The sequence below is a fragment of the Microtus oregoni genome, unplaced genomic scaffold (genome assembly GCF_018167655.1).
Source record: "Microtus oregoni isolate MIOR12 unplaced genomic scaffold, Mior012 000003F_ref0000135, whole genome shotgun sequence".
Lineage (NCBI taxonomy): Eukaryota > Metazoa > Chordata > Mammalia > Rodentia > Cricetidae > Microtus > Microtus oregoni.
The window spans coordinates 8,887,350-8,909,490 of record NW_024543062.1 but is presented as its reverse complement, the minus strand read 5'-3'; the positions used below and the strand labels follow the sequence as shown (position 1 = coordinate 8,909,490).

Genomic DNA, 22,141 nt, shown 5'->3' with positions numbered 1-22,141 from the left:
GCTGGGCGCCGCCCAGTCCCCGCCACAACATGGCGGCCGCGCGCTGCCTGGGCTGGCCGCTGTCATCGCTGTGGAGGCTGTGGCAGGCTCGGGGGTTGCCACAAAATTCGGCCGCCGGCTGGTGCTCGCGAGGGAGGCCTTACTCCCGCACTGCCCTCTACGAGATGCTGGGCGTCCCCTCCTCGGCCACGCAGGCGCAGATCAAAGCGGCGTACTACCGGCAGAGCTTCCTCTACCATCCTGATCGCAATCCCGGGAGCCCCGAGGCCGCCGAGCGCTTCACGCGCATCGCCGAAGCTTATCGAGTCCTGGGCAGCACCATCCTCCGTCGCAAGTATGACCGAGGTCTGCTCAGCGACCAGGACCTGCGCGGACCCGGTGTCAGGCCCTCTAGGGCACCCCCGGACGATCCCCCTCCTCCACCTCGCCCTCCTCCCCATACCCCTAGGGCTCACTATGGCTCTCGGGCCTTTCCCGGCGACCGTCGCACTATGTTCGACTTTGACGCCTTCTACCAGGCGCACTATGGAGAACAGCTAGAAAGAGAGCGGCGTCTACGCGCCCGGAGGGAGGCCCTTCGCAAAAAGCAGGAGGACCAGGCCAATAAGGGGCTACGCTGGGATGATACCCGAGATGCCACTTTCATTGTCCTCTTTTTCCTCATCTTCGTCTTCATCGGCTTTCGTATTTAATCGGAGAAACGGAAGGAAGGGGAACCAGCCCAAGAAACTTGCCTTTCTTGACCTTTGAACTATTGGTCTTGGAATGAATTGATTACCTCTGGTGGCGTTCCCTTGACTCTCCTAGCACCTTCCCAGCCTGGCTGGTGATCAACACAGCCTTCTCCTATGGTCAAGAAAGAGGTCCCAGGAGAAAGATAACCGAAAACCATGAATGTACGTGCTTTCCAGAGCCGCCCCTGGGTGCCTGCTTGTTTCTAGAAGTTGCCTTCCACATGTCAACTCCCAGAACAAGTGCTCTGGTTTTATCCGGAAGCCCTTAGCAAGCCTTTTCTGGTCCCTTACCTCATGTTTATACCATGGGGCAGCACTTCCTCTGTAACCCTTGAACCGTGCCAATCTTTTTGTCCTCTGTCAAAAAGATTAATTCTTGGGGCTTGCCTGAAACTTGTCTTTCTGTGTTACCCCAAGCCACAGGTGAGACTTGATCAACCATCCCGCAGATGCTGGGGATGTAGCTCAGTGAGAGAATATGCTAGCATGCAGCAGGCACTGGATTTGGTTCCCAGCATTGCTGTTGTCCTGTGACCCCTTTCCCCTCCAAGAAAAAAGTTAGTGAAAGATTGCCATTTTCTTAGGTCTGTTCCACACTGCGTCTCTCGCGTGGAAACAAGGAAGCCAAGCCCTTGAGTAAGAGGAATGTGTTCCTGTGTTCATACTTTTCTAGGGTGTGACCTTGGGGAAGGTGCCCTGTGGGTGTGATAGCAGAAGAGTAAATAATTTGCTCTCCTGAGGTCTGTCAACTAGTACGTATTCTACTCGTATTCTACTCATGGTAGTGAAGAAGGGTGATACTACTTAGGCCAAGTTCTTGGGACAGTGTTCCTGTCCTTGGTCTGCCTTTTCCTAGCCACTTGCATTGCTAACTGAGCAGTCTGCTGACTGTGACAAGACTTAGCACTTGAGTGTGGCCCATGCATCTGCAGTGCTGATCAGAGGTGCCACGAGTCAAATCTTTCTAACAGGCTCTTGGATTATGTGAGTAATTTTGGGTCCTGGAATAGAAGCAGCAAGAAGCTCACTAATTAAGAAGGAGTTGAAGTCCAGATTGTAGTACAGGCCTCTAATCCACAGAGGAAGCTGAGGCTGGAGGATTGTGACCAGTTACATAGCAAGGCTTGTCTTTAATAAATGTAAGACAGGCATGCTGACTCACATTTTTAATCAGAGCTACATAGTGAGACTGAGACTCTTAATCTCAGGGTTGTGGGTTTGAGTCCCATGTTGGGTGCCATTTGTAGACAGAAATTTCTGTCCCACCTGTTTCTGCAGTTATTCAGTCCCAAAGAAACACACGGAGACTTATATTAATTATAAACTGTTTGGCCTATTGCTCAGGCTTATTACTAACTGGCTTTTACAACTTAAATTAACTCATAATTCTTATCTATGTTTAGCCACGTGACTTGGTACCTTTTCTCAGTAAGGCATTCTCATCTTGCTTCCTCTGCATCTGGCTGGTGACTGACTCACTGCCTTTCCTCTTCCCAGAATTCTCTTAATCTGGTCACCCCACCTATACTTCCTGCCTAACTACTGACCAATAAGTGTTTTATTAAACTAATACAAGTGACAAATCTTTACAGTGTACAAGAGCATTGTCCCACAGCATAAGACCCTGTCTCAAGAAAGAAAAAAGATTCAAAAAAAAAGTTGAAAAATAGGTTCCTTGGCCGGGCAGTGGTGGCGCACGCCTTTAATCCCAGCACTCGGGAGGCAGAGGCAGGCGGATCTCTGTGAGTTCGAGACCAGCCTGGTCTACAAGAGCTAGTTCCAGGACAGGCTCCAAAACCACAGAGAAACCCTGTCTCGAAAAACCAAAAAAAAAAAAAAAAAAAAAAAAAAAGAAAAATAGGTTCCTTATATGCTGCTGACCAAGGATTGTAATGAGTTTTTTTTAAAGATTTATTCATTTATTTATTATATATGCAGTATTCTACCTTCATGTGTACCTGCACCCCAGAAGAGGGCACTAGATCTCACGTGGTTGCTGGGAATTGAACTCAGGACCTCTGGAAGAAGAAAGAGTCAGTGCTCTTAACTGCTGAGCCATCTCTCCAGCCCTGTGATGAGTTTTTTTGGGGGGGAGACTTGTCATTTTGATTTGGGAAAATTTTTGTTGTTTTGTTTTTTGAGGTAGTCTCTAGTAACCCAGGCTGATCATGAACTCTCTTTGTGCCTGATCATGAACTCTTGACCCTTTGTTTTTGTTTTGTTTTTGATACAGGGTTTTCCTAGCTGTCCTGGAACTCGCATTGCTCTGCGGACCAGGCTGGCCTCAAACTCAGAGACAGCTGCCTGCTTCTGCCTCCTTGAGTGCTGAGATAAAGGCATGCACCACCACACCCAGCTTTCTGCCTTCACCTTCTGAGTGCTGGCACACTCAGAAGTACAGAAGTGCACAGGTGTGTACCATCACGACTCCGTTAGTTTTCTGGGTTTTGGTTTTCTTATACCAAGCAGTTAGTAGTAACTTGTGGTCAGAGCTACAGTAGTCCTGTGGTCCCCTTACGTCTGACTCACACTGGGAATGGGCTAGGACATCCTGAGTGCAGGGGCACACTGGGGCCGTGTGCAAAGCCAAGAAAGTAGAGATCCACAGCAGAGCTCAAGATGTGGCTCAGTTGATGCACAGGTCTGTGGGTTCCACATCCAGTACCCTATAAACCAGGCTGGATGGTGCCGTAATCTCAGCATTTTTTTTTAAATATTTATTTATTATGTATACAATATTCTGTCTGTGTGTATGTCTGCAGGCCAGAAGAGGGCACCAGACCTCATTACAGATGGTTGTGAGCCACCATGTGGTTGCTGGGAATTGAACTCAGGACCTTTGGGAGAGCAGGCAATGCTCTTAACCACTGAGCCATCTCTCCAGCCCAATCTCAGCATTTTTTCAAATCATGGACAGGCCTAGAACTTTCCATCCTCTGCCTCAGTCTCCTGAGTGCTAGGATTTCTGGCATGGGCCACACACCCACAGGGGTATAGGAGACTTTCTGAAGGACTACCACATGGTGGCTTCCTCCTCCCAGGACTGTAGTGAGTTTTCCCTTTCCCTACTTCCCAGATGCCCTAGCAAGAGGGTAAACTTGGCAGTGGCCATTACCCCTGCCTCTGTGGCTCTGGCCCAGTCTGGCAATGGGGGGCGTGGTTGAAGGGGGCAAGTACGGCATGGGGCTGAAGCGTGTGGGCCCAGTCAAGAAGATAGGAAACAAAGGTCCGTGCAGCTGATTGTCTTTTAGACAGCAAAAGTGGGCAAACTGGGCCAAATGCCCTCCTAGTGACCACAGTGTTCGCACAACCGATTCCTTCCTTCTGAATTCACATGGTGCATCTTTGGCCTCCATCTTGGTTCCAGTATTAGTTAGGATAGGATGTGATAGCATATATATATTCCCAGCATGTGGCAGGCTGAAGGGAGACAGGTCTCAGTTTAAGGCCAGCCTAGGCTATGTAGTGAGACCCTGTCTCAAAAAAGGGTAGAAGCTGGATGTGGTGGTGGACACATGAATTTACAGCGCTGGAGAAGCAGGAGGATGACCCACGAGTTTGTGGACCAGCTGGGGTGACATAGTGAGTTTCAAGCCAGCTAGGGCTACATAGTGAGGTCCTGTTTCAAAAAGAGGAAAGGGAGTGGGGGTAGACCCATGAATGGCCCAGAAGGTTAAGGAGTTTGTCTTGTTCTGTCCCGGGACCTACATGTTAGAAGGAGAGAAGGGACCCCAGAACTTCTAACTTCCACATAAGTGCAGTGGCATGTGCACCCACATACCTCACACAGACTGAATAAGTACTTGTTATTAAAAGAGATGTGTAGCTTTGGGCCGGGGAGTTGTTCTCGGTCACCACTGACTCAGGAGATCCCCGCAGCACCAGGAGAATGGTCACCAACACTCGTTTTGTGAAACAGGGTCCTGTATCTTGAACCTGTGTGCTTCCTGGGATGTCACCAGACCCCACGAAGGGAGAGAAGGAACAGCTGACAAGTCACGGGGCTCTCTCTGCCGTTGTCTGTGGGGAGGATGGAGAAAAGTGGGAATTTGGCTCAGCCGGCAGAGTGTGTGCCCTGGCTTCCGCCTGCAGCCTGACTGGCGCCGAGCATGGTGGTGGCCCCTGTAATCACAGCACTCGGCGAAGGCAAGAGGATCCGAAGTTCAGTGTCATCCTAAGACACAGAGAATTTAAGACTAGCCTACACTACATAAGCCCTGTCTCAAAATAAATAAAGGATATTTACTTAATCTCAGACTTTGACTGCTTTCAGTTCAGCTTCCCTGTGATGAGGTCATATTCCCATCTGTTTGTAGATAACATCATAAGGAGCATGTCCCTCCCAGGTGCTAACCCCCAGGTAGGTTAGCTCTGAGATCCAACTCGCAACATAGGTAGGGTGCTGAGAGCCCTGAGTGGGTGAGTAGTGCCCCTCTCTGTGTTAAAGCCACAGTAAGCACCGGGAATGGAGCGCACTGGAAACTCTGGGTTCCATCCCTAACATGGTCTCCATGGAAATGGTGGTGCATGTCTAGTATGCAAGAAGTGGAGGAATAAGGATCAGAAGTTCAAGGTCTTCTCCAGATGCAGTAGAATAAACCTTTAATGCCAGCATTCAGGAGGCAGGAGCAGGCCCATCTCTGAATCTGAGGCCAGCCAGGGCTACATAATCAGACCCTGTCTCAAACCATAATAGCAAAACATGAAGACAGGATAGAGTGTAGGGCTTGGAAGTATGGGTCTGTAGTTAAGAGCATGCACTGCTCTTGTAGAGGACCAAGTTCCATTCCCAACACCAGTATTGGATGGCTCACCTGTAGCTCCAAGGGATCCAACACCCTCTTCTGGTTTCTGTGGGTACTGCATTCACACATAGACAAAGCCACACATGCAAAAAAAAACTATTAAACATCTGGGTGGAGGTGGCACACTCTTTAATCCCAGCAGGCGCATCTCTGGAAGTTTGAGGACAGCCAGGGCTACACGCAGAATTCCTGTCTCGAGAAAAACAAAAAACTCTTGTTCTGGGACTGGAGGGCTGGCTCAGTGGTTAAGAGCACTGTCTACTCTTCCAAAGGACCTGGGTTCAATTCCCAGCACACACATGGCAGGTCACAACTGAGTTCCAGGAGATCCAACACCCTCAACGGAGGCAAACATTAATAATAATAATAATAATAATCATCATCATCATCATCAGAGGGAAAGAGGCAAAAGTTGGGTAGAGTCCCACAGCCTGCTGGGGCTTGTGTTTTAAAATTATATAAAATAAATCCCTAAAAAGAAAGGATGGCCAAGTAGTGGAGGCACACACCTTTAATCCCAGCACTCAGGAGGCAGAGGCAGGCGGCTCTCTGTGAGTTTAAGGCCAGCCTAGTCCAGGACAGTCAGGATTATTAGACAGAGAAACCCTGTCTCAAAAAAGGAAAGAAAAAGGACGAGTTTGAGGCCAGCTTGGGCTACCCATGAGAGATAGTGTCTCAAAGCAACCTCATAAAAAAGAGAAGCTAAATGAAAGAGAGAGGGTGGGAGCATTTCTTACAGAAAAAGACTGCTTTGCCTCATCACCTTGCTGACCCCTGCGGGAATTTGGGTTTGATACAATAACCCATACCTGGATATAATAACCCATACCTGGGCCTATAAGATGGATCACCAACTGAAGTTGCTCACCACCAAGCCCAACAACATGAATCGCTCCTGATCCCCAGGATCTACAGTAAAAAGAACCAACTCCCAGAAGTTGTCCTCTGACCGCCCTTATGTGCGCACGCGCTCACACACACACACACACACACACACACAAATAAATACATGTTTTTAAATAACTTTTCTTTTATACAGATGAGTATAAATCTTCATTTTTTTTTCAGTGCTGGGATTGAACCCAGAACTTGCACATGCTAGGCAAGTACTCTACCATTCAACCATATCTCTAGCCCCACTCTGGGGGATTCTAGGCAGGTGCTCTACCTCTGAGCCACACCCCAGCCCCTCACTGGGGGATTCTAGGCAGGTGCTCTACCACTGAGTCACACCCCAGCCCCTCACTGGGGGATTCTAGGCAAGTGTTTTACCTCTGAGCCACACCCCAGCCCCTCACTATGAAATTCTGGACAATGTCTCCACCTACTTTGGAGTTACACAGAGTCTCAGCTCCTGAGTGTACTTCACTGTAGTTAGAAGTCATGGTTGGTTTGTTACCATTGGCAGGGACAGCGTATTTCTATGTAGCCAAGGCTGGCCATGAGTTGTCTGAATTCTTTACAGGTACACTAAGGATCTTTAAGGATCCCTAACGACGGCAAGGGCTTAGCCAAATGCAGAAGTTCTTGGCACAGTCACACCAACTTCTCCACTCAACCCTGAGGGTAAAACTGGTGTATAAAGTGGGATAAACCCACAGCCAGCCCAGATACTGGAAACCACCTATGTTTCCCTCCCTGGTGATTAGGGGCAAGCTTTTAGCCAGACCTTTGTAGAGATCATAGGCTGGTTGGCAACTGCTTGGCTTGGTGAACCCTGGTTAGCATAGTGTTCACTTAGCAGAGTATAATGGCGCACACCTTTAAACCGAGCACTCAGGAGGCAGAGGCAGGCAGATCTCTGAGTTCGAGGTCAACCTGGTCTACAGAACGAGTTCCAGGATGGTTAGGGCTGTTACACAGAGAAACTGACTCGAAAGCCCCCAAAACAACAACAACAACAAAAACAATACCAGACAGTGGTGGTGGCATACTCCTTTAATCCCAGCTCTTGGGAAGCAGAGGTAGGTGGGTCTCTGAGTTCAAGGCCAGCCTGATCTACAGGGCTAGTTCCAGGAAAGCCAGGACTACACAGAGAAACCCTGTCTTGAAAATACAACAAAACAAAACACTGTGTTTACAAACCCAATGCTCCTGTAAAAAGAAAAAAGTCCCCTATAAGGGTTTTTAAAGTTTATTTATTTTTTATGTATACAGTGTTCTGCCTGCATGTACGCCTGCAGGCCAGAAGAGGGCACCAGATTTTATTATAAATGATAATGAGGCACCATGTGATTACTAAGAATTGAACTCTGGAAGGGCAGCCAGTGTGCTTAACCTCTGAACCATCTCTACAGCCCTCCAGGAAAGGTTTTTCAGGTTGGTTCAGTAGGTAAAGCACTGATGCCAACCTGATTGACACCTTGAGTGTCACCCCTGAGACCCACAATGCGGAAGGAGAGGACCAACTCCCATAAATTGTTCTCTGGCTTCAAAATGCATCTCATGACTCGTGGCCTCCCTTACAAATTAAATAAATAAATGTGACTTAAAAATATTTTCCAGAGCCGGGCGGTGGTGGCGCACGCCTTTAATCCCAGCACTTGGGAGGCAGAGGCAGGCGGATCTCTGTGAGTTCGAAACCAGCCTGGTCTACAAGAGCTAGTTCCAGGACAGGCTCCAAAACCACAGAGAAACCCTGTCTCGAAAAACCAAAAAAAAAAAAAAAAAATATTTTCCAGGAGCCGGGCGATGGTGGCGCACGCCTTTAATCCCAGCACTCGGGAGGCAGAGGTGGTAGGCGGATCTCTGTGAGTTCGAGACCAGCCTGGTCTACAGAGCTAGTTCCAGGACAGGCTCCAAAGCCACAGAGAAATCCTGTCTCGAAAAACCAAAAAAAAAAAAAAAAAATTTCCAGGGGCTGGAGAGATGGCTCAGCGGTTAAGAGCACTGATTGTTCTTCCAAAGGTCCTGAGTTCAATTCCCAGCAACCACATGGTGGCTCACAACCACCTGTAATAAAATCTGGTGCCAACTTCTGGCCTGCAGGGACACATGCAGGCAGAACATTGTATACATAATAAATAAATATTTAAAAAAATATTTTCCAGTTCTTCAGATAACCAAACAGTTGTTCCTGGGTTATGGATGTGTGCTGTGGGGCTAAGTGCAGATTCTAGGAGTCTGTAATAGGTAAAGCAGGATTTAACCCCAGGAATCAAACACACCAGGCAATCAGGGGCTCTACTGTTGAGGCAGACCTACAGGCCCCAGGTGAGACTTTCCTTCTAGACCTTTTGCTGCCTACTCTAGTTTTTCCTCCCTCACAAAGAGTCATCCCAGGGTCATTCCTGGGTATGTTCATCCCTAGAAACCAGAGGCAGAATATTGAAAGTAAGCATGGCTGAAATCTTCAGAACATACATGCACCTGCTAGTCAGGGACATATGAGTCTTAGTTTTTAAACGGTCTCAGCATGTTGTCCTGCTAGGCCTGGAACTCACTACGTAGACTAGGTTGGCCTTGAACTCATAGAGATATTTCTTTTTTTAAATATTTATTTATTATGTATACAACATTCTGCCTCCATGTATGCCTGCATGCCAGAGGAGGGCGCCAGACCTCTTTACAGATGGTTGTGAGCCACATGTGGTTGCTGTGAATTGAACTCAGGACCTTTGGAAGAACAGGCAATGCTCTTAACCGCTGAGCCATCTCTCCAGCCCTCTTAGAGATATTTCTATCTCTGCTTCCCAAGTACTGGGATTAGTGGGTGAGGTGTGACCCACACCTCACCTCACTGGGAGGTCACTTGAAGGACCCATCTGGTTCCCATGGTAACATTTATCTCTTCCTATACTCTCTCTTGACTAGAATTTTTTGTTTTGTTTAAATTTTGAGGCGGAGTTTTGTTTTGCTCATGCTGGTTTTAAACTTCCTTTGTAACCATGGATGACCTTGAATTTCTGACCCTCCTGCCCCAGCTCCCAAGTACTGGGATTACCTTACAGGCATGCACTACCATACCTAGCTTATGCGGTGCTGGGGACGGAACCCAGGACCTTCAGGCACGTGAGACAGACACACTACCAACTGAGTTACATCCCCAACCTGGCTCTTTCTCTATGTCTTACCTGCCCTAGGTAAGAGGCCAGTCCTGGACACTGACCCCTTCTAGAAGCTACTCCTCAGAGTCCTGGTGATGGAAAAAGAGGTAGCCATGCCTAACCTTAGCTCTCCCCTATTCCACTCTTTTGCAACAAAGTTTCACTGTGTAGCCTTGGCCGGCTGGAATTCACAGAGAGTCTCCTGCCTCTGCCTCCTGAATGCTGAGATCAAAGGCGTGGGCCACCACACCTGCCTCGTTCTGTCTTTGGTTGAATTCTTAAATAAAACTGCCCAGAATGTTGATCCAGGGATGGGGCATCGTGTATGTTGTGAGCATCCAGTCTGCTCTCAGGCTGAGCTGGAAGTCAAGGGAGGTCTTCCCAAGTTGTTCCCCAGGCACCCTCAGCCCCCAGCAGCAATGAGGCTGGGAGAATAACCATATGGGGTTTCTCCAGTTGGGTGCTTTTCCCTGCACCCTTCTGGGGGTGACTGAGCTTAAAAGGCTCTAAGGTTCGACACCCCCCCCCCCAGGTGCTCCAGCTGTTAGGTGAAGTTCCAAAGATCATCAAATCTTTAAGTTCTTCTCACACATCCACAGGGGTCTCTGCCTCCAGAAACAGCCACTAAGAGCCCCTACCTGGTCCCCAAATTCTCACCCCACTGTTCTTGGCTCTGTCCCTGGGGTCACACTTAAAGTGGACTGAACACCATATGCCTGCATTTGCACACTTTCCTTGTGGATCTTAGTCCCAAGCCTCCCTCTCATCTTTTATACTTCAAAGATGCCATATGGGGTCCCTTTTGTATCTCAAACTGCAGTGAAAAGTAGAATCAACTCAGCATCAACATTCTAGATGATACTATCTCTAGTAACACAGACAAAGATCACACTAGCTTTGTAAACTTCAACAGCACTCTTGTTACTTTGAGACAAAATCTCACTCTGTAAACTAGGTGTGGTAGCGGCACTTTTACTCAGCATTCCGGAGGCAAAGGAAGGCAACCTCTGTGAGATTAAGTCCAGCCTTTTCTAAAAAGTGAGTTCTCCTGTCTCAAAAACAAACAAACAAATAAGAAGCAAAACTCACTCTGTAGGGCTGGAGAGATGGCTCAGAGGTTAAGAGCACTGGCTGCTCTTCCAACGGTCCTGAGTTCACTTCACAGCAACCACATGGTGGCCCACAACCATCTGTAATGAGATCTGGTGCCCTCTTCTGGCCTGCAGGCATACATGCAGGAAGAACACTACAGATAATAATAAACCTTTAAAAAATTTTTAAAAACTCACACTGTAGCTTACAGTGGCCTGGAACTCTTCACTCCAGGCTAGATTCAAACTCAAGGCAATCCTCCTGCCTCTGCTAAGCGAATGCTGAGATTATGGGAATGAGCCAGCATGCCTCTGGCAGACTACTCTTGTTTATAGATGTGTCTATGCCTCTTGGCCAAATTTCCTGTGCGTGGACTTGACCCTGGTTGACCCCAGGAATACAGCTACTGCTGTATTATTTCAAAGATAGGGCCTCACCATGTGTTTAGTGTGGACTTGAACTTCCTATGTTGCCTAGGCTGGCCTTGAATGTGTTTTTTTTTTTTTTTTTTTTTTTTTTTTTTGCCGGTTTTGTTTGTTGAGACAGCAGCCTAGCCAGCTTCAGACCCACTTCTTGGTGGTGGAAAATGACCTTGAACTCCTGATCTTTCAGCCTCCACCTCCTACTTGCAAGATTACTGGTGTCATCCAACATGCCTGGTTTAAGGGGTGCTAGGGATGGAACCGAGGGCTTCCTGCATATTACACAAGCATTCTTCCAACTGTGCTATGGCCCCCAGCTCCGAGTCTTGAATTTCCAATCTTCCTGCTTCAGCCTCCCACGTTCTAGGTGGGGGTCACAGTTTTGCCCCTTCCCCCGACGCTCTGTTCACCAGTCTTCTTGCCCCACATCCAGCAGCCTAACTGGCCAGCTAATGTGTCCCTAGTGGAGGACAGATGCCTGCATTCCTAACAGAGCCCTCCTCTGTCACCCATCAAAGGTGTGTCACCAGCAGAGGCTATGGTGAGGCAGGAGAAGGTACGGTACCATCCAGATGAGCAGGCAAGCAATCCTAGAAGAGAAGGTGCAGCCAGGTGAGGCTACTGGTGACAGTGGAGTAGGCGGTGTCACTTCTGGCCAGGCTGGGAAGAAGTAAGGCTTAGAAAAGGTTCTTTGGAAACCAAGCAGCTCAGAGGAGGAGGCTTCTATTGGCCTTGCAGGTCAGTTGGGTTTTGGATGGGCAGGGAAAAGAAGGACAGCTCCATGGGAGGATGAGCCCGAGGAGCTGCGGAGGCCGGCTGCGGGAGCAGAGAGGAGGCGGGGCATCATCACCGTCATCCATCAGCACATTTATTGACAGCCCCTAGGAGGCGGGGCTGGGGACAGAACATACAAAGACAAGGACCTGCCCTCAAAAAGGTTCCATTCTAAGGAGACAGGGACAGAAAAATACAGAATGGTCTTTCCTGGGGATGGCCGGCTCTCACCTGGGCAGGTCAGAAGCCTCTGTCCTATTTCGCCCCAGGGCCAGCTGCAAGGCCCTTGGGGGTGTCCCTGGGACCGCAGCTGGGGCATGACCACCTGGCTCCTAGGCGGAGGGCCCCCAAACTGCGGGAAGGGTTAGCTCAGGAGGAGAACAATCCAGTAAGCCTTGGCCAATAAGTTCGAGCCCAGTAATGTGGCAGGGTGCGACAGCCCCCCACCCCAAGCAAGACCCCCTGGGGGAAGCAGGCCCCCATAAAGTTCTTTTCATTTGGGGACCTGGTTTGGCACCCTGGAGGACCGGGGAGACGAAATAAAATAAAATAAAATAAAAAGGCAGAGTTTCCTTGGTGACCGAGGTCCAGCACCCTGCCCACCCACCCCCCAGCCCTCAACGGGCCTCTTCGGGGAGCCCCTTTTCCCCAGCTCAGCCTCCGGGGCCCTGGGCCTGCCTGAGGCTAGGGGGAGGGGCCTGCCCCTCCCCCCACCCAGACAGTGGGGGAGGAGGAGGAGCCACGAATCAAGTTTGTCTGGACCCCCGCTGGGAGGCCGTACCCTGGCTCCTACCGATGAGGGGGTTCAGGCTGAGAGGGTCGAGGGCTCAGCAGAGGGGCTGGGCCAAAAGGGCACCCGGGGGAGCCCTTCAGTGGGGGCACTGGGCGGGAGTCCAAGGGAGGCAGGCTCCGGGGTACGGCTGGAGGTGGTCCCCGGGCGGCCCCAGTGGGCAGGACGGCAGCAGCAGGGAAGGGTTTCGGGGGATCCATGGCGGTGGCGGCGGCAGCAGCAGCAGTAGTGGGAGCCGGCTGGGCAGAGCGTTCCCGACGCCTCAGCACTTCCTGTAGTTTCTCTGCCTGGGTCCGCCTCAGGTGGGCCAGGGCACGGCCCCTCTGGAAGGCTGGCAGGAAGGCCTCCAGGCTTTGTTCCCCCAGCAGCAGCTGCTCCATCTGGATCTGAGAGTGTCCAGGAGGGAAAGGGAAAGTTGGGAGGAGGCAATCCGATCAGAGACTGAGTCCTTCTTCCCCCACGGTGACCAGCCAGCAGAGGCCCTGAGCTTCCAACCTGGCCCAGCCTCTGGGTTACCCAGACTGGACAGAGTCCACCCTCTTTCCACAGTAAAGGGCTGTCTCAGGCCTTTCAACCTCATTTAGTGTTCATTCCCAACCCAGCCCAGAGGAACGGGGGGGAGGGGGGCATTCCTACTCAGCGGACCCTGCCCTCCAATGTCTGTAGACATTCCTAGGACATCAAACTCTGCCATTCTGGAAAGTTCTGTAGGAAATCATGGTGGGGTTCTTAGAGGAGACGCTCCCAAGTCTTTGATGTAATGACAACCCCAATGGGACAAGATGGGTCTCCCTCCCTGTTCACCTGGACCCAGCCACCTCTACCCCTCACCTCAGCCTCCTGCTCAGCCTCTTCCAGTTCAGCCTGCAGCCAGCCCAGCGCACATTGGGGGCTCCAGCGATGCATGCTCTCCTCTGAGGACCACAGGGGGACAGACAGGGACTCTGACTCTCCCATTGACCGCAGGTGGCTCTACAGTTCCCATCTCTGTGGCCTCCAAATCCTCAACTTTTTTTTTTATTTGTTTGTTTTGTTTGAGGCAGGGTCTCTTACAGCCTCTAACCTTGAACTTGCTGTGTAGCCCAGGCTAGCCTTGACCCCATCCTCCAGTCTCTAGACCTCAAAGTGCTGAGATTATAGGCATGCACAAACAAGTTCGGCTTATTTTTTTCTTTGTTTTTCCACTGTTGTTTCTTTTTAAAAAGCTTTTGTTTTTAATTGTGAGTTTGTATCTGCACATGGGTATGTGCGCTTGACACAGTTCTGGCACTTGAGAGGCCAGAGGTTGTCAGACCTGCCCAACATGGCTGCTGGGAAGCCAACTCCAGTCCTTCCCAGCTGCTGAGCCATCCATCTCTCCAGCCACCACCATCATCACATCACTGTGCAGCCCAGGCTGCCCTGTCAAATGTGGTACTCCCCAGCCTCCTGAGTGCAGGGATCATAAGCATGCACCACCATGCCTGGCTCAGCTTCTTCAGTAACGTGGACACTGCTGGGCATTTATGGACAGATACGCTCTTCATTGCCACACCCAGGCCACCGCCACCCAACCTATTAATTAGGTCAGACATGAGGCAGCCCTTCACCCTAGAGTAAAAAAATAAAGTCGAGACTGATGGGGGGGGGGGCACTCCAGGGTTTAAGGTTAGGTTCTCATTTTCCTTTTCTTTCTTCCTTTTTATAAATTTTATTTAATGTGCACATTTGTTTTGCCTGCGCGTATGCATGTGTACCATGTGAGTGCCTAGTGCCCGTGGAGATCAGACAGTATCACTGGATCCCCTGGAACTGGAGTTCCAGGCAGTCGTGAGCTGCCATGTGGGGTGCTGGGAATCGAACCCAGGTCTCCTAGAAGAGCACACGGTACACTCACTTAATCACTGAGTTGTCCTCCAGCCCCCCTTTCTTGTTTTCTGTTTGTTTGGGTGTTGGCTTTTTAAAAACTGCTTACATTTTTATTTTAATAAATAATAAATAGATATTTATTTCTCGTGTGTAGTCTGTGTGGGCATACTCATGTCACTGCATAGCTGTGGAGGTCAGAGAACAATTTCTGGGAGCTGGTTTTCTCCTACCATGTCAGTCCCAGGGATCAAACCCAAGCTTGGCACCGAGTGTCTTTACTCAGTGGACCATGCCAACCATGTCATTAGACTTGATCTTTTTCCTTTTTATTTCTTCTTTTTTTTCTTTTTCTAGTGTCTCAGGTAACCCAGGCCGGCCTCAAACTCACTCGGTAGCCAAGTTTGGCCTTGAACTACTGATCCTCCTGCGCCTGTTTCCCAAGTGGTGGGACTATAGGCATATGCCTCCATACCCAGCTTGGGCCTCCTTTCTTCTACTACCCAGAACCTCCACCACACCACTACTTTTTCTTTTTCTTTTCTTTTGGGGGGGGGGTGGGGTTCAAGACAGAGTTTCACTGTGTAGCCCTGGTTGTCCTGGAACTTTCTCTGTAGACCAAGCTGGCCTCAAAATCAGAACACCGAGATCCACCTGCCTCAGCCTCCAAAGTGCTGAGGTTAAAGACATGTGCCACCATCGCCTGGTTCCCTTAGGCCTCTTCAACCCAGCTGTTTGTTTTTGGTTTTTGAGGCAGGACGGCCCCTCAAGAGGCAGCACAGTCCGGCCCAGAACTCACTACAGAGCCTAGGGATGATCTTGAAGTTTTGCCATCCATCTGCCTCTGCCTCCCAAGTACAGGGATTACACACACAGGGACCCAGCCCAGCTTTCCAAGTCTGCTCCTCCATAGCTCACAACCTCACTTTCCAGAAGGCCCAGATCAGCTCTCTTCAGATTTCATCCGGAAGTAGCGGTGTCCCAGCCCCACCCTTAGGAGCCCAGCACAAATGAAAGCCAACCCCACCCCAGGCAGGTCTCCTGCGCCTCCCCTCACCCAGTCTCTGCAGTTTGTCTGCGCAGTTCTCAGCCACCTCTCGGAGCTCTTGGTACTTGATGGCCAGGGCAGTCCGGCCCATCTCCAGGCGGGGCCGCAAGGCCAGGTTCTCCTTAGCCAGCGCGTAGTTAGAGGCCAAGCAGGCATCCCGCTCCAGCTGCAGACCCTGGAACTGCCAGTGGAGGAGAGCTAAGAGGCCTGGGCTCAAACTGCCCAGGGTCACCCAGGAGTTCACCATAGCACAACATCACAGGCCTAGTCAAAGGCACCCGGGAGTCCCCAGCCGGCAGGGGTATGGGGACCAACAGGTGGAGGGGCCTAGGTTGGCCTAGGCTTTGCCTGGCGTCCTCTTTCTGGGCCCCAGTTCCTTCTACAATTAAAAACAAAACAAAACAAAAACAAAACAAAAACCACCTCTCTTACCGAGTTGTCGTGAGACCTAAGTGAGCCAAACTATGAAGGCCTCTACAAATGTTAGTTAATTTTTAATTTTTCAATTAATATGTCTGCTCAGGTCCCCGAGGACTACCCCCTCCCCTCTCTGTCCCATTTTCCATGCTTGGACAGCTTGCCTCTCATTCCAGGCCTTTGTCTCGCGTCCTCCTCAGGTGTTTGTGTGGAAAACATTTCCACCCTCTGTTCTGACTCTTGGGGGAGTGGTGTTTTCACCCTGTGTCTTCCCAGCATCAACCCCCCCCCCCCGACTCAGGTCACCCTCTCATCTCTTATAACCCTTCATCGGCCCTCTAGCGGAACCCCACACACCCCTACGAATACAATACACACCCCCTTTGCTTCTGTGGTCCCCTGCACCTGCTAGCTGCTCACCTAGCAGAAGGCAGCACTGGGGCCCTGAAGAAGACTCTTTGAGCCTATTTCTAGGAGGGCCAAGCCTCGCTCCCCGCCCCTGGAGAACACGCTCCCCTCCATCTGTCCCCTGATCCAAGCACATGCCCCTCCTCATCTGGCTCCTTCTAACACACACTTTCTCTTTATGCAACCCCCTCCCAACAGACAACCAGCCAGGGCCTATGTCTCCTGTGAAATATACAACTTTCTCTTATGGTGGCCTACGGAATACAAGCCTCTGTATTCATAGACCCATCCCCAATGGCAGACACAAAGCCCCCTCCCCATCTAAAGCATAACCCTCCTTCCCAGCTATCCTCCCCACCCCAGGTGTCAAGCAGGCCTTCAGTTCTCCCCCAAGCAAGGCGCCTCCCCTTTCTGGCCCTAAAGAACGTGGGTGTGCTGAGCCAGGGCCCCCAACAACACAGCTCACCCTCCACCTCCCGCCCCCCAGAACACACCTCCCCGGAGCATCCTCAGGAGGGCATGCCTCGCGGCCATCCCGGGGTGCACGGGTGCATCCCCGGGCGCCCCCTCCCGCACCACCCTCCCCAGGCCGGATCGGGGCGCCCCCCATCCCCCGGGGGCGGCTCCGCGGGGCCCACTCGGACGTGCCAGGCTCCCATGATCCCGAGGCCTGGCAGCTCCAGGAGGGTGGCCTCCGCTGGCTGGGTCTCCGGGTCCCCGCAGGCCGCGGCCCGTCCTCTCCATCGCCCCCCTCAACACCCTCCTCTTGCCCGCGCCCCCCGCGTTACCTTCCTGCTGAGCCGCACAATCCGGTCCAGCTTGGGCTCATCTTGAAGCAGATCCCGGAGCTGCCCGGTGCTGAGGATCCCAAAGCGCCCCGGGCTGCCGGGCTCCGGCCCCGCCCGCGCCGCCCGGGCCCGGTACATACCGCCCGCCCGCGCCCCCAGCTCGGCTGCTGGCTCGGCCCGATCGGCCCCGCTCCGCCCCGGCTCCGCTCCGGCTCCGCTCCGGGCTCCGGGCTCCGGCTCCAGCTCCGGCCGTGCGCTGCGCTGTTTGCGCTCCGCCGCCAGGGGGCACCTCGACCGCTCTTAAAGGGACCGCCGCCGCTGGCAGGACTGGGGGTGGGGCAGGTAGGGGGCGGGCCTCACCCGGAGATTCCCCCGCCGGGGTGCCGCGGAGCCACCGCGAACCTGTCGCTCAAGGCGGCCTCTCACCAGAAGCCCATCCCCTCTCCTCCCTCTGGAAACCCAAGTCTTCCTCTCCTCTCACCCGTTCATCCTGCCACGCTTCACCGCAGACCTTCCCACCCTAGGCGCCTACAGTTTGCAAGACTCTTTCAATTTCCTCTTTGGGTTCCTACAGCTTTCTTAGTTGGGCTGGGCGCCAAAGCCCCTGTCTGGCTGCTAACTTGGACACGTCATTCATCGTCCCCACCACACTCCATGCCTCAGTTTTTGTCCTCTGTAAAATGGGGAGTTGAGCATGCAGAGTGATTACTGAGTTACTTTAGAGATACCGAGGTACCACAGAGGCCCGGGGCCGTGGCTCGGCTGTAGTGTGTTTGCCTAGCCTGAAAGTCTTTCCCCAACACCACCAAAACATAAATTAATAAAAGGTAACACACAATAAAATAGATTTAAATATCTTAGAGATGACATCAGCTCCCTAACATCACATTACAGATGACTGACAATCGTTGCACGGAGCACAAAGGCTGAACCACTACCTAGGGGCACGCTTTCCCACCTTCAGAGAGTTCATAGGTCAAGGCAGAGTCTCCACCCCGCATCTAGAGCAAGACAGAATGGCAGAGGCAAGCACGGTGGCACTTGCCAGTAATTCCAGCACTAAGAAGGCTGAAGCAGGGGTATTGTCCCAAGTTTGAGGCCAGTAAAGCTCTGTTCCAAAATAATCAGTATGGCAGGAGCAAGGACTCAGCCGGTGAATGCTTGCCCCACGGGAACGCGGACCAGAGCGCAATTCCTTGACGTCAGGAAAAAAGCCAGGCATGGTGGTTCATGCTTCTCGTCACAGTAGGTCAGAGGCAGGTGGATTCCTAGGACTCGATGGTCAGCCAGCCTAGCACGGTCAGTGAGGTCCAGGCTCTGTCCAAAAACAAACCACATGACAGCCACCACTGACTTCTATTTTCCATCCGCACCCACACCTGCGCATTTCCCCCAAGCGCGTACACACACAGAGTGAATGTGTTCCCTGTGTGTACACACGCAGCACTGTGAGAACACGTGACTGGGACCAGCCAATCAGAAAGTTAGCTGAGGAAGCGATGCCTGAACCGGGTTTCCTAGGCTAAACAGGAATGCTGGAAAAGACCATAAACCAAGGCACAGGAACCAAGAGAGCATTAGGGACTCTCCCTCATCCGGCTCCATCCTCCTGCCTCAGCCTCCCGGGTGCTAGGACGGCAAGTGTGCTCTTCCGCCACCTTCCCATAACTGAAATCCACTCACATGAAATTCCGTGTCCCCGTCCCCCCCTACCCCCACCCCCACCCCCGTCGTGTCCCGTCCTGTGTCCTGTGTTGTCCCTTATCGTCTGTCTCCTCCCAACCCCCAGCCCTCTGCACCTCCACAGCCTGGGCACTTACCGTTTTCCTGTGAACCCGCAATTCGGCTCTCCCTTGACCATAGTCGCCGGGAGTTATCAACAGTCTGTCTCCTCACACCCTGCTGACCTCCCCTATTCTGCTTCCCTAGGCCCAGCTATTTGTGGGAATTTTTCAGGGGTCTCTTCCTGTCCGGATCTCCCTTGGTCCCGCCTATTCTGGAAACCTTTGTCCTCTTTGATCCATAAGTGAGATGGTGGGGAGGTCCCCCCCCCCCCCCCCCCCCCCCCCCCCCCCCGGTCTCTGGTCTGTTTATTCAACCCCCCTCCCCCATGCCTCACATAAATGCTCTCAGTAACACAACACAACCTTCTCCCCTCCCTCCCTCCAGTCCCAGAGACCAGAGAGATGGCTCAGCATTTAAGAACATTTGCTGCTCTTGCAGAGGACCAGAGTTTGGGTCCTAGAGTCCTCATGGTGGCTCACAGCTGCCTGTAATTCCAGTTCCAGGCGAACTAATGCCCTCCTTAGGCTTCCTCTGGCACCTGCATACATATGGTGCACATATATCCACTCAGACACACACACACACACACACACACACACACACACACACCACATAAAATAAGTAGACAAGGGCTGGAGAGTTGATCTCAGAGGTTAAGAGAACTGGCAGCTCTTCCAGAGGTCCTGAGTTCAATTCCCAGCAACCATATGGTGCCTCACAACCATCTGTAAAGAGATCTGGTGCCCTCTTCTGGAGGCAGAATGTTGTGTACATAATAAATAAATAGATAAATTTTTTGTTGTTGGTTTGAGACAGAGTCTCACTCCATGGCTATGGCTGGCCTGGAACTCATGTAGACCATATTGGCCTCGAACTCACAGAGATCTGCCTGCATCTGCCTCCTGAGTGCTGGGATTGATTAAAGGCGTGCGCCACCATCTCTGACAATAAATAAGTTCCTTTTTTTTTTTTTTAAGACCACTGCTCCCTCTGTGTCCTCCTAGAAAGAGAGCTGTCTGTCCCATCCCCCACTTCGAGGATACTCTTTGAGCCTGCCCTTTGCTCCAGCTTCCCTCTGGCCGCCAGGAAGAGCAACCTTTCCATTCAGAGGTCAACACAAGCAGCTACAGCTTTAGTTCGAGGCTCGGCCAACTCTCAACCTCTGTGGTGACTGACTAGTCCCTTGCTCTGTTCCTCATGTCTTCTGTCCGTCTCGTTCATCTCAGGTTTCACGCTGATTGCCTTTTATCGCCACCCACCCCCAGGGCTTTTTATTTCTTTGAGGTAGTGGGTTAGAGACCGAGGGCTCACCTTACAGTGCTCTGCTGTTGAGCTGCACCCTCAGCCCTCCCCAGGGATCCTAGACAGGCTGCTCTACCACGGAGTTAGAGTTCAGTCTGGTTTTGGTTTTATTTTCTGCCTTGCAGCTGCCATCTTCTGCTCTCTCCTCTGAGTTCTGGTATGACGGGTGTGGGCCACCACGTCTCGCTCCATGATTCTTATACTTGTTTGTGTCTTATTTTTGAGCAGATCAAATGTAAAGAAAAGTGATAAGCAACTTGAAAAATAAAGAATAGACTTTTAAAAATTTCAAATTTTTAAAAGTCTATTCTTTATTTCTATATTTATATTTGTTTTATATTTTATATTTTTAAAATATTGGGTTTATTATTATTTTTTTGAGACAGCGTTTTTCTGTAGCTTTGGAGCCTGCCCTGGAACTAGCTCTTGTAGACCAGGCTGGCCTCAAACTCACAGAGATCCTCCTGCCTCTGCCTCCCGAGTGCTGAGATTAAAGGTATACGCCACCACTGCACAGTACCACCAAGACCTTTAAAGTCCTGTCTCTGGCTGTCGTTTCCTGTGTCCATTTCCTCAGCCCTCTCCCTCGGCTTGACTCACTCCTCACTCCCTTCCCGCAGTCAAAAGGGAAGGCTAAGGTCTAGCCAAGGCTAAGGTTGTCACCCCCTTTCCTACTGCCAGGGCCAATTTCACACTCCATACCATTGGCCACCTTTTTTGCCGGCAACATAGCTGGAGCCCAGGCGTCTCATTAGCTATGGGGTTGGCAGAAATAAAAAAGTCAGCTAAAGGTGTCGTGAGGGGGCACACACCATAATCCCTGCCCTCCAGAGGCTGAGGCAGGAAGAACATGAGTTCCTGCTCCCCTGGGACTACATAGCCAGACTTCAGCTCATGAAAGAAACAAGGGCCAGCAGGATAGCTCAATGGATAAGGACTAGTCGCTGAGCCCGAGGAGGATCTGAGTTGAATCTCTGGACACACATGGTGGAAGGACAACCAACTCCTGGAAATTGATCTGCATATGACTTTATGGTATGTGTGCAGACATACTACACAGACACAGACACGGGTGGGCAGATGGGTGGACGGATGGACAGACGGTTAGATAGATGTTAAAAAACAAAAATGGGGGTTAAAGACACGGCTCAGCGGCTAAGAGCACTGACTGTTCTTTCAGAGGACCTGGGTTCAATTCCCAGCAACCACAGGGCAGCTCACAAGTGTCTGTAGCTCTAGTTCCAGGTGACTCAACACCCACGGCAAATACCAATGCACATAAAGCAAGAACAAAACAAACGAACAGAATCCTGAGGAAAGGGTAGAGTGTCGTTCAAAGCACAACGTGGGCTCTTGAATCCGCAGCAGCTTGTTCATCTTCCCAAAGCCTGAATAAGTTTGGCTTGGCCAGCATTTCATCCCTGAATGGGGCGGGACCCAGGAAGCCCCTGAGTTTGTGCCTGCTGTGGGAGGAAGGATGTTTCTTCAGTGGCTTAGTCACTGGTAAGTTGTTCACGTTCTTCCACTCTCTTGTAAGCAACAGGAATAAGAAGAAACACGGGACCGATAAGGTGGCTCACTGGGTAAAGGCTCTTACCGTGTGGAAGGCTGATGACCTGAGTTCCATCCCTAGGACCCACATAAAGGTGGAAGGAGAGAACCGACTCAAAAACATTGTCCTCTGCCCTCCAAAGCTTGCTGTGGCATGTGGGCAGCGCCATCACGCAAACATCATACTGCCACTTCTGCTAATAGCAGTAGTAAGATAGCTAAGCGTGGTGAAGGCACTTGCTACCAAGCCTGACAATCTGAGTTTGATCCCTCGGACCCACAAGGTAGAAAGAGAACCAACTTCCATAAGTTCTGCTCTGACCTCCACAAAGGC

General features: G+C 51.3%; 2 protein-coding genes across 3 annotated transcripts; one reads left to right on the top strand and one right to left on the bottom strand.

Annotated features, from left to right (window-relative positions):
* The first annotated feature begins 7 nt into the window (after nucleotides 1-7).
* On the top strand, nucleotides 8-4,972 carry Dnajc30 (DnaJ heat shock protein family (Hsp40) member C30). Its single transcript, XM_041649083.1, has 2 exons — nucleotides 8-896; nucleotides 4,654-4,972. The coding sequence occupies exon 1, from the start codon at nucleotides 30-32 to the stop codon at nucleotides 690-692; it is 663 nt and encodes a 220-aa protein (XP_041505017.1). The 5' UTR covers nucleotides 8-29; the 3' UTR covers nucleotides 693-896; nucleotides 4,654-4,972.
* A 6,979-nt stretch (nucleotides 4,973-11,951) lies between these two features.
* Vps37d (VPS37D subunit of ESCRT-I) lies at nucleotides 11,952-17,380 on the bottom strand. 2 transcript variants are annotated; one of them, XM_041646402.1, is made up of 4 exons: nucleotides 17,170-17,380; nucleotides 15,566-15,737; nucleotides 13,495-13,577; nucleotides 11,952-13,049 (listed from the first exon to the last, which is right to left on the bottom strand). In XM_041646402.1, exons 1-4 carry the CDS (start codon nucleotides 17,305-17,307, stop codon nucleotides 12,663-12,665), a joined length of 780 nt encoding a protein of 259 aa, XP_041502336.1. In that variant the 5' UTR covers nucleotides 17,308-17,380; the 3' UTR covers nucleotides 11,952-12,662. The 2 variants fall into 2 exon arrangements, with proteins under 2 accessions (XP_041502336.1, XP_041502343.1); XM_041646409.1 differs by lacking the exons at nucleotides 13,495-13,577; nucleotides 15,566-15,737.
* Nucleotides 17,381-22,141: the final 4,761 nt, after the last annotated feature.